A 12,409-nucleotide genomic window follows, 5' to 3' on the forward strand; every position below is an offset into this window, starting at 1 on the left:
GCGCTAACGCCTCCCGAACTAATTCCTAACTCTGCGTAGAGTCGGAGGGGAGGCCGTTAAAAAGTGGCCGTAGCGCCCACCTTCTTCAAACGATCGTGTAAATGATTCATGAAGTGGCGGTTTTTTTAATTTGATGTTTTATATTTTTTTTTCAGATGTACCGACACAGATGCCACCGCTGACGCCCGGCACCAACAAGAAGCTCACCGAGGTCCTGTACGCGTCCTTTGCCTCCTGGGAGAAGGTCGTGCAGTCGTGCAAAATCACCAAAGGTTCGTATGAGTCGCTACAAGAATCTTCAAATAAAATCTTGTCATAATTTGTTATAAATTTTCACAATTTTAGCAAAAACAAAAATATTAAGATGCCTAATTTGTTTAGATGGCAATCAGCCCGATATTTTTCTATGCGGGCAGAAAATGCTGTCAGTTACTAATTTAACAATAAGGAGTTGCTGTCAACCCGATATTAATTTATCCAAAACTGACAGCATTGTCTACGAATCGGTTGAAATTGACCCTTTATACACAAATGACAGTTTTGTTCGAACGCGAATCAGTTCAATACGGAGCGTCGGATCGAGGTGCTCTTTGTTACGTTGGGTTTGTATAAGTCCAAGGAAGATTCTTACGCCAAAAAGTTACAACTCTGACCACTCTGGAACCGATTTCGGAAAATCTGCAGATTGTATAGGAAAAGTTACGTAAAATCAAATTTTGATCACAGGAGGCTGAATAAGCCAACAAGCTGAAACGTCGAGAAACAAAATAAGAAAAGACGAAGTTTGTCGGGTTCAGCTTGTTTGATATATTAATGTTGTAAATCAAAAAGCGTGTTGGGCTAGTCAAGAGTATGAAAATTATGCGTTACATAGAGAATGCTGTCAGTTCCTCATTTAGTTTTAAATTACCTTTTGTGGAACTGACAGCCCTGTCAACAAATCAGCCGATAATTAATCAAGTTAGCGTTGTTTGCATAATTGTGTTACCAAGATCAATCTAGAGGACATTGGTCGATGCGTAGACTATGCTGTCAGTTCCGCCACGAACTGACCCTTGCTTTAAATCTACCGTCTATCAACAAATCTTGCAACCTTGCTAAAATTCATAATTTCCTCAGCCGGATATGCAAAGTTGCAGCGCGTGGAAAATATTCGTACCGAATTAAACCCTGATGTAATGTATTTTTTGTCCGGGAAACGCATCTACCTGCGAGACCCTGCCCTTAAAACAATAAAAAAAAGGCAGCGACACACATCGCCAGCCTCTGCGCCAAAAGGTCGACCCGATTCCTGATAGGGCGGGCGCGTTCTCTCGGCGACTTGAGTCTCGCTTTTTATCACCGGGTTGCGATCAATTCCGGCTATGCAAAGTGAGCAGTAATGTTAATTATTTTGCGTTTTATTTCAACTTGGCAAGTTGCCTCCTCCTCCTCCGAGTGGCAGAGTTTTGCTAAATGCTACCTGTTACCAGTGACCCTCGCTTGCGAACAAGGTAGCTTTTGGGCGGTAAGAATTTAAGCATCTTACCCCTGAATAAAGAAATAAAAAGACGAATCACACGATTTCGAACCGAGGAGGGTTTGCGCCTTGCATTTGGTCTGCAGACAGTGGCCAAAAGTCAGCGATGCACGGCGAGAAAACAACAACAACTCACAACAGTGCCATCCAGAAAGGCAGTCAGTGTTTTCAATGTCAAGATAATTGATTTCTATTGTTCTCCGCGACGCGGCGCTGCACTCACCGACTGGAGCCCGACACTGTGCGGGGTGGGTACGCAGACGAGGGGGATGTCACTTTGTAATTATTAACTTTTACGAGCCTTTGTCGAAATCGTGCGAATTCGTTGCTTGGGATTTGACGAGCTACTTGAACTTGACTTCTCTTTTCTTTATTTTGTCAAACAGATCCCCGACAATGGACCGCCGAGCATGTGATCATCTGGCTGAACTGGTCGATCAAGGAGTTCTCGCTGGAAAGTGTCAACAAAGAGCCGTTTCTGAAGATGAGCGGCCGCGACATTGTCGGGCTCGGTCGGGAGGGTTTCCTAGCGATCGCGCCACCCTTCACCGGGGACATCCTGTGGGAGCATCTGGAGCAGCTGCAGAAAGGTAAGAGAGTTTTGAAAATAAGAAATTGAGATTGAAGGTGGTATTACTCTGCGGTAATCTTTGTTTACAAACTAGACAAGACACAACTTAGATTCCTGTTTTGAAATAACAAATTTAAAACCATAAAGAAATTCTTGAAAAACATTGATTAGCATTAAGAAACATTCTTTAAAAAATGATAATCATTTAAATGTAATTAAACACATAAAGCTGGCATTCTACTGCGGCAAAACTTTTGAAGCGACTCTAGTTTTCAAAAAGACTCGACTCCACCGTCTCCGACTAGAACATTAGTTTCCATACAAAGCTGTTTAAAATTTACAGACAAAGAAACTGTCAAAACTACACACTAAATTTGTTTTCAGGATTAAGTAAAATTTCACCGAATTTTTATTCCTCAAAATTGCCGATTTTGGTTATATTTTAACCGAAAATTGGTTCGCTTTTGTGCGTTTCACAACCTATATTTTTAAGCATGGTTTTTCGATTTAAAATTCCCAATTTTTCAACTAGGGAAATCTGTAAAAAAAAATTAGTGTGCATTGTACATTTATTTATGCATTTATTACATTGTACACAGAGCAATAATGGACAGAAGTAAAGAATTATAAAAATTCGGCAAACGACATTTGTGTTTTTTGACATGTTTGAAAAACTAAATGTTCCGCTTCAGATTTATAAAAATATAACAAGCACTGATGCTTAGCAGTAATGGACATCAATTGATACAATTTCCCTAAATAAAGAGAACCGAACGACACGAATCTAATTTCTCTTGTGTTTCTTTTTCGGGAACAAATTGAATTTTCGCAATGACGAACCCGGTGATTGAATTCATAACTGGGCCGTAGGTCCAACAAGTGCAAGTGGTTTTTGAAGAGATGGTGGCGCAAACCTCGTTGACCTCGTTTGGCCTCTTATTGGTTCCGTGCTGCGCCCGAAAAAAGGGGGAAATTGAGCCGAACGAGGAATTACGATTCAATTTGGCGGAACAGATTGAAGGGATAAAAGTTTGTTTTTGTAGGGAGTTTTGGGAAAATTTCATCGTGATTAAATTTAACATTTATAGGGAAAACATATGAATCTCAAAAACTTTTGCATCAAATATTTTAACAGTTTTTGCACATTTGAAATTACTCAGCTTCCGTCCAAACTAAACTTACTCAAACATGAGTAAGCTGGGCGAAAGTCAGATTTGAGTGAAATTAACACAAATCTGACATATAACTTGTTTTCTAATTTTTTGGTAGATCAATTTTTGACGAAAACTGAGTGATTTAGAATGAAAGTGTTGCTCAATATGCGTGTAGCTCACAGCTGTCAAGATACACGGTTCAAGTGCTTTACGCAAAAATAGATATTTCCGTTGGATGTTTCGAATGAAAAACATCTTTTTTACAAAGTTGACAGCGTTTCAAAATTGTCAAACTGACAGCTCCCACACCACGGTTCCCGCTCCCTGAGCTCAATGACCCTCAGATTCCATCAATTGACAGCGTTCGCCGCGCGCGTTTGACAATTGCCGAAAAAATGCGGGTCCGCAAAAGCCACAAATCCAGCGGTGATTTCTTCTCCTTTTGTCAACGAGGCGCAGCCCCGTAATTGAGTGGACACTTGAACGACTCCCTAAATTGACGACGACGATTTCGAGCTCTGGTCAGAACACGATGCGGGGTCATTCGACTGGATGCCGGGCCACGATTTCTCCCTAATACTCGACGACGACCACGTTTGTTGCCTACCACTAGTTTGTGTTTGCCTTTTGAAATGCTAATTTTGCCAAGTAATTAAGAATCATTTTCAATTGTTAGAACGCCGTCGTTGTGCGTGTGTGTGTTTCTATATTTTCATCCGAGTTGTACACATGTACTGGTTTCGGGCGCGCAACTCGTTGTCGTTTGTTCTGTTATTGCCGTTTTTATGGCGTAATACAACTGGTGTAATTACTGGTTTTGCCCCGCTGCCCACAATCGGATCCAACCCGGGCGGCGAACAACGCAGATGGCAGGCTTCGATCAATCACGGTAGGCTTTGCGTTCGCGAACTGTCAGTGAGCCCATGCAGCCAAAAGCTGCCCAAACTCGCAACCATTCGTCAGCGTGTAACGCTTGAAGATTCGCGAAAACAAACAAATTGCAAACGTCAAATCGCGTTGTTTTGATGATGATGGTTACTGGGTGATAACAGCCCGTTCGTTTCTAATTTATACATCACGCAAGCTAAACGATACCGGGGAGAACTATGAAGGGGGAAAATTCCCAACTTTTATTGCTGCCGTTTAGAAGAGTTGCCAGATGTCACCCCCTCTCTCCTTGGTCTAATAAAAATGCCTTTATTATTCAATTACATGAAATAAAGATCAAAACCCGCCCTTTGAGTCTATTAAAAGCATCGCGGCAACTTCACCAAGGCACACTAAGATGAGTTCGCGCGGGAACAATGAAAATAAATAATCAAATCAGTGAAGGGTCATGTCACCCTATTTACAGTTTGCTTGGGGACGTACGAGCAACGGTCAATTGAGTTTGTGTGACATTTCGAGTTGAGAAGAGGTTAGGTTCGATCGCGCACAACAACAACAATGACAACAGATTGAAATTGGATAATTGGTCGGTGTGGGAGACAACTGATTGAATTAACTGGGTACAATTGGGGTCAGATTGACGGATACATTGTATGAGTAACTTTGAATCAGAGTCAACTGATTCGCAAATTCAATCAAAAGGTTCACACAGATTGCGTCAAAACAAATCTGACTCGAAAATAAGTAGTGTACTCTAATGTTAAATTTTTGTGATTTTGTCTCAGAATTTATTGAATAATCAAATTTGACATTTGACAAAATCTGACATTTTACTCCGTTAATCAATTTTGGGTTGGTTTAATTTTGACGAAAATTTAGTTATTTGATGTTTTAATTCAGTCAAACTTCGAGTTTGGTTATCAATTTGGGTTATTTTAATCAAATTTGGGTTATTTTAACTCAGACAGCACTCGATGAAATTTACCCAAATTGGACGAAATTTGACATTGCTTAATAAATTCTCAATAATTTTACGTGGCGTGCATCTGGAAAGCTGTTTTCGCCATCATTTTGCATCTTGTTTCGATATTTTTTTTATTGGTTTCCCCTTTTTGCGTTCGTTATTAAAAAACGCTATCTTAGGGGGAGAGGGGGTAATATGCACCCCCGGGGCAAAATGCACCCCTTGCTTTTTTCGGTATTTGGAAGAATTTTCCGGGAAAAACTCATAGAAATTGGAAGCTTAACATTACTAAACCTAAAATACTAAAATACTAAAATTTGAGCATCGTAGTATAAAAACAGCTTAAGTTATTTGCAAAACTTTAAAATGTTGTGTTTTCATCTAATTTTCATTGAACTTTCATTATGATTTTTGGACAATATAAAAAGCATTTATTGTTATTGTAAGTATTGAGGTGTATAGTTTTTGCCATAATCTTCACTATTCTGTAGATAGATGAGTCCAAAAACATCAAAAAAATGCATTTTTAATTAAATTTTCTGCAAAAAGTGTGGTCGGGGCAAAATGCACTGCTGTGAAGCTCCTTTGTAAAAACAGCGGTGTCATCTAGTGGTGACTAGTGAAAACGGCTTTTACCCGGTGCATTTTGCCCCATGTTGTGGTGCATTTTGCCCCGTTGTTGTAGTGCATTTTGCCCCAATGTTGCGGTGCATATTGCCCCGCATGGTTGTTTGAAATGAATCAAAAATGTTTTTAGAAATTTGATATTTTCGAACAATTTTGAGGTTTTTTAAAACTTTTTTCACATGGATGACGAAGAATAATAGTTGTTTTAGAACATCGAACAAATTTCTTCCACAGTAATGCTGTAATGGTTGAGAAATCACAGTTTTCCCTTAGGGGGTGCATATTACCCCCTCTCCCCCTATGTCTTTGGCTAAAGACTAAATCTGACACTAAAAATCAGAAGTATCCCTCAAAAGGATACTTTCTATCCTTTTTTAAAGTTCACCCGGCGTCACCCTTTCAAAAGGGTATGTCAAAATTAGTACATTTTCGATACCCTTTTATAAGGGTGACGACGGGTGAACTTGAAAAAAGTATACTTTTGACTTTGAGTGTGACGTTTTACCCGCTTACTCATTTTTGAGTTGGTTTGATGTGGACGGAATTTGATTGATTTTAATGTTTTGACTTGACCAGACTTACTCATAATTGAGTAAGTGAATCAAATGTCAAATTTGAGTGATTTTAACTTTAAATGAAATGAAACTAGTGAAATTCACCCAAACTTGAAAATTGGACAAAGTTTGACATTTCACTCGCCTACTCATTTTTGAGTAGGATTGATTTTGACTCAATTTGAGCAATATTGATGTTTAAATTCTCTTCCCGTCCAGATTGCGAGAAAGCCCTGCAGGACAACAACAGCAGTTCCTCGGCGGCCAGCGCCCTGTACGACTGCGGCTCGACGGGGGCGGCCAGCAGCGGCGTCAGCGAGCTCAGCGAGTACAACAGCGCCCTGCAGCGGCTAAGCAGCCAGCAGCAGCAGCAGGATCAGCACTTTAACGGCAATAACAGTGGCACGTCGTCCACGTCAACGACGACTAGTAGCGGCAGCGGCAGTGCTGCCAGCAATTCCAACAACAGCAGCGGTAAGTGTTGGCAAAGAAATTGTTTTTTTTTGTTTGTTACAAAATCACAAAACTATCGGCTAAAAGCCACCCAATGAACTCGCTGGAGAAGGGCTGAAATCACGGGCGCAGAAGGGAAGAGTGGGGAGATGAAAAGTAGAAAAAAAATCACCATATAATTAGTTACATAAAGTGTGTGTACACACACATATCGGAATGGGTTTGCGCTCCAAGAGAGGGAAGTTAGAGCAGGACAGAAGGCATATAATTTCGATATATATTAACTAAAACAAAATACGAGAAAATGGGCAGGGAAAGAGAGAAATGTTTCGTAACATGGTTCCACCGAAAGGTTATGGGACTGTAACGTGGGATTGACTGAATTCGGTTGAATATAGCACGTTTGAATCGTCCAAAACATGACCGTTTACCCTTTTTAGGAGGGGTGCCATTTCCCCGGTCAGAGTGGCGTATATCACTGCTTTGTGCGCGTACACTTTGATCGAGCGCCCTCTAATAAAGGACCACGTGCGGTCTTACTAAAAAGTTAGACCGACCGTATTGGCCACCGCACGATCCCCGGTTGAGCTTTTGACTTTAAGTGGTAACAAATACTCTTTAAAAGTCTGTTTTGAGCAAAATCTTGTGCCTGATTAAAACATTTTTTGAGTGTAGATCGCCACTGTCGAAAAAGGAGTAAAATTTGACTTTGTTGACAAACATTGATGTTGGGGCAGAAGCTGTCAAAATATGCACTTTTAATCAAAAGAAATAATTTTTCCAAAAGTTTAAAAATTCAGTTAGTAAAATGTTATAACTTGCCTACAATTATTTGTACGTGCAGATAGACACTGTTAAAATATGACGTTTGACTCCTTATTTTTGTATATGTAGTTCATGAACTTCTTTATTTTTTGTTGACAGACATATGCATATTTCCGTAAGGTCGAATTCAGAGTGCAGAAGCTGTCAAAATTTACACTCTCAATCGAAAGCACCCATTTTTTTGTTCAACAAAAGCGAAAAATTTAAGATCGTTGTATTTCCTCTTGTGAAATGTGTTGAGACGATTTCTCCAAGAGTTTTGTTTTTGTCAATTTTACGAACTCATTGCAAAACTCGCATGGAAGTGCCCCCGTTATCATTGAGAACTTTTTAACGATGACGACGCCATAAACTCTCCATTCATGCAATTCTTCTCGCGAAAAAGCATGCAGGGGGAAATACACAGACACACACTCACACTTGTTCAGCTCGTTTCATTCATAGAGTTATACCCGACTCATTCATTTAAAAACAGCTCGCGCGCTGTTATCATCGCTGGAAATCGCCACCATCATCCATCCCGAGTAGGCCGCGCCGCGTCGTTGTGTGTGAATACACAAACGCATACACGCTCATCGGAACTTCACTATCGGAGTCATCGAGCGCGCGGCAGGGCTGCCAGCTTTGGTGGTCGCCATGGACACTTAAATATTAGAACGTCGGCTTGACCACAACACATCAAAGTAGCCACAGATATTGCTGAAATTTAAAGATGGCCGCCCACTTCCACCTTCAACTGACGTTTGCCGCAAATGCCTGCTGCGATGTGAATGTGTGGTTCAGTCACCTGAGTTGCGCGTTTTTTTCGTTTTCGAAGCTTCTATCGTCCAATAAAATAGTATTTTACGAAAGAATCTGCTGGCTCATCGCGCGTTCGCTCGCTCGAAGTTGCCAGCGCTTATTTTTTAATGATAATACTCTGTGGCGAGCGCTCAATACCGAACTCGAAAATTGATTTCCACGGGGTGGGGTGGGAGGGTGGAAAAGAGAGGCAGGGCACGTCCATAAAACGGGGCGGGGGGAGCCCGAAAGCCAACAATCAAGTGATTTTCATTCAATACTTTGTGCTCCCTCTTCTTTATGAATGAATACACGCTCAAACAACAGGGGGAGGCACAACACGGCACAGAAAGTTATAGGTTATGTTTCTGTTGTTGTTGATTTGTTTGTCGAAGTTTGTTTTTTATTTGAAAAACAGAATTAATAAAAAGAAAAAAAAAATGGCATCACTGGTGTCAAATTGACATCCGTCAAAATGTTGACCAAAAATGTCTTTAAAATTAGTCTATGTCTTAAAGTGCTGTTTGCAACTCTTGCAGTTACAGTGAAAAAAAAAACACGTGGCTGGACACTGGACCGGTGACCGGTGCAGGTTGGGAGAACCTTTGTTTTGGCTCAACTCGACCGTGACTTCCAGCTCTCCCCCTCTACGTTTGCAATTGTGCTCCTTTACCGTTTCAAATTTGAAGTTTACTGTGTTTTTTTTTTCGAGAAGTTTGAGTTGTGGTTTCGATTTGAATTTACACATTTAAAATTTGATTTAGTTCAAAATAACTCAGTTTTCTTAAAACCGAGCTTTCTCGGAATCGAGTTATTCATTTATGAGTAGGTTTGATTTTAACGAATATTGAGTAAGTCATGATAAGGGTGTAGGATTACCCAAAATTGGGAAAGATTGACTACTTGACAGATTAACAGTTCGATAGTTCGGCTGTTTGATAAATTGACAGATTGACATTTGACAGATTAACAGTTTGACAGTTCTCTTTTTTTTAAGGCAAAAATGTACCTGAAAAGCAAACAAAGATCTAATCAGCAACAGTATTTTTAATTACACCCCTCGCAACAAAACTCTCAATGCCAACAAATTCACAAAACGGAAAATCTTCACCGTAATAATGCACTCCTAAAACCAAAACAATTACCTTATGACGCTGCTCCGCACCAACTTTGTGTCAAACCAGCCAGGTGAATCGCGCACGTTTATTGCACTTTTCAATGTCTTGAGCAAAATACCTTCCTCGCACCTTGCAACAAACGAGTCCAGCTACGCGCGCGGTCAATATTTGTTTTAATTTTCGTGGCCTGCTATTACAATTTTAAATCAGCCTCTCTAGCGTACTGCGAAAACGGACGGAGTAGAAAAAGAAGAAGTCCAAGGTGTTGCCAAATTTTGACGGCGGCGGTAGCCGCGCGTGTACTGATCTGTCATAATTTATGATAATTAATTTTGTAGGTTATGATTGTTGCGGCTAGGGTGTACCGAGTGCTTTTATAGTTCAATGTTACACTTTTGAAGGCGCAGCGGCGAAAGATTTCGTTTTCGGGCGCCATCTAGCGTGACCAATAGCAAACGTCTTGGCGGGGCTTTTTTTTGGTTTTGTTTTCGTACTAGTCATGTATTTGTTATTGTTGCAGGGGGTGCGCGGTGATTCTTTTTTCCAACTTTAAAGGTCAACCGTTTGGTTTTTTTTTCGGACTTTCTGCTCGGTGCACACATCATTAAAAAAAATATCTGTGCACTCTGATGGACACATGTCGCGTTTCGGTCAGTTTGTCGGTGATGCAATATCATAGTTGATCCATCCACTTTGAGCGTGTACGCGAAAGAAAGAAAAACGAGGTTAAGGTTAGTCGTAAATTTTACGCTCGTCGACCTGTCATCGAAAAATGAAAATGATTTTAAAATGTATCGCAAGGTGTGCAAAAGTTTGAAGGTCACCGCGCGGCCATTTTGATTGGGTTGAGCGCGATTTCTTGAAGATCTAGTCGGCACTGCGATTGGTTGGCACGGCATGCAAATGTTGTCACGCGGCCATCTTGTTTTTTTTCTTCTGGCAAGCCAGGCCTGCTTCGGTTGTTTGTTTGCTTTTAGTTTTTTTTTTCAATAGCAAGTCGCGCTTCGGGACGGGCCGCGAGTGAAACCTCGCATGTGAACGTAAATTAATGTTTATTTTTGCCATCATTAGGTCACGCCTTTGGCAAATATTGTGAGAGCGGGCCGTGGCCAGAATCGACAACTTTGTAGTGCTGTCACACTTGGTTACAGGTGGAGAACGGCTTTCGATGTACACGAAAAAATCAGCATTAAATTTAAGCGTGTACCTTGACATTCCGCAACTGTCATACGCTGCCCTTCGTGACAAGAATCAGTTTTTTCTCTCTAAAACTCGAAAACCTTCCATTAGCGTGTCTCTTCAAAGCCTCGATCGCGGTACCATTCATAAACCCGGAGGGTCACCTCGGCCGTCCAACGGGTAGAGAATTTACACACGAAAGCACCTCAACCGAAACGACATCAACTTCTACGGAGAACAATAGGGACCCTGAAAACAGACCGCGTCGTCAGACGTAAATCAGACAGTGTGAGTCATCCAAGATGGCGCGACGCGCAAACTGACAGCTAACGGCCATCTTTTTTTTTCGAAGTTGCCACGCAGCTAACCTAGCTCAAGGACGACATTCCTTCACTCCTCTGGCGTAGCCCTAATTTGCAAGATAATAAAAACACGTGCGACCGGTTTTCTTCCCCTTCCTTGAGGAGATCCTTAAGGACCCTCCGACAATAGAGAAAACATCAAAGGCGCACAGGGGTAACGCAATTATCCCTCTGATTTTATCCAAACATTTTCGCTGTCATCGGATCGTTTGATTTGATTTGCCTGGGATCACCCCTCTTGAAGGATTCGAACAAAAAAAACTCAGCTAACCCTATTAGATACTTGTTGAGTCGCGTAGTCTTCGGTCTTCTCCGCCCCCTGAGTTCGTGTCTCGACAGTAGTAGTAGGCCTTGGCGTCGGACAACAAAACGAAAGGGAAAATTCCATTAGCGCGAAAAAAAAAAAATAACCGTTTGAGAGACCCGGCGAGGACAACAATCGGTCCCAATCAAAGTACGCTGCGCCACGACACCCAACGACAACGCTCGCCGTATTGTCCGAACGCTACGAACGGTGACGCATTCTTCGTCAAAGTTTGGGCTGTATTGGTGAGGGGGCCCTCTTCGGGCACGGTTCGCCGGGCAAGTAGGTCTATTGCTGCGCCGTGTTATTGTGCAGTAGCCGAAGGAGTTGGCGGGTGCTGGGTGCAGAGACGGGACCAAAACAAAAACAAAGCGGTTCAAACAACGGACCAACACTGGACGGTACTCACACACCGAAGCATCTAGCAAGTGTGAGTGTTTTGAAATTTTGTTGGAAGAAAGAAGTCATGCAATGTTTGCTTGCGACGGCCGCTACAACACAACATAGTAGGCGTTGGTCGACGAAACGTTTGCGAGCCGCTGGGGGAAACACATGTACGACGGTGTATTGCTGGCGCAATCGCGACTTCTTCCACAACATAGCAAGCGCGGGAATTTTGCTGCCCAGTGTGGCGTGAAAAGCGTACTTTCCGTTTTCACTTTGGTTCCTGCGCGTGGTTAGCGGGCTGTCAAACCTGTCAATCTGTCACACTGTCAATTAAAATAAGTCATATTCAGTTAAAAATTCGTTGGGCAAGCGAGTTCCGTTGCGACTTCCGAGAATCTTCGAGAAAGGTCATAAATTTGTTCCTGTCGCTACCTAACCTCCCAACAGGATGACACGCTCCTGCTGCGCTTTGTTTACATTTCCCACAGATTAAGATATGTCGATCCTCGGTTCCTCTCGCCCTCTTCCCATGAAGAACACGAAAAACAAAACCCAAAATTGATCGGCTTCTCAAGTGCGTGGTGGTCGTGGGAGGGAGAGCGGGACAGTTTTTATCGCAACACACGCTGAAGAGGAAAGGGTGTGAAAGTTTGTTTACGACCACCACCGGGAGCGATACAAACCGCTGATTTGTTGTTTTGTTTTATGACCTCCCAGGGCGCGC

At 41.9% G+C, this 12,409-nt stretch overlaps 1 protein-coding gene across 1 annotated transcript in view; it reads left to right on the top strand.

The window, feature by feature from the left end:
* Nucleotides 1–159: 159 nt before the first annotated feature.
* LOC120422589 (ETS-like protein pointed) overlaps nucleotides 160–12,409 on the top strand; it is a 58,117-nt gene continuing 45,867 nt past the window's right edge. Inside the window, exons 1-3 of the mRNA XM_039586080.2 lie at nucleotides 160–272; nucleotides 1,906–2,109; nucleotides 6,497–6,751. Coding sequence (XP_039442014.1) covers nucleotides 170–272; nucleotides 1,906–2,109; nucleotides 6,497–6,751 — 562 coding nt within the window. The 5' untranslated portion in view covers nucleotides 160–169. The remainder of the gene's footprint in view (nucleotides 273–1,905; nucleotides 2,110–6,496; nucleotides 6,752–12,409) is intronic.

Source organism: Culex pipiens, chromosome 1 (genome assembly GCF_016801865.2).
Source record: "Culex pipiens pallens isolate TS chromosome 1, TS_CPP_V2, whole genome shotgun sequence".
Classification (NCBI taxonomy): Eukaryota; Metazoa; Arthropoda; class Insecta; order Diptera; family Culicidae; genus Culex; species Culex pipiens.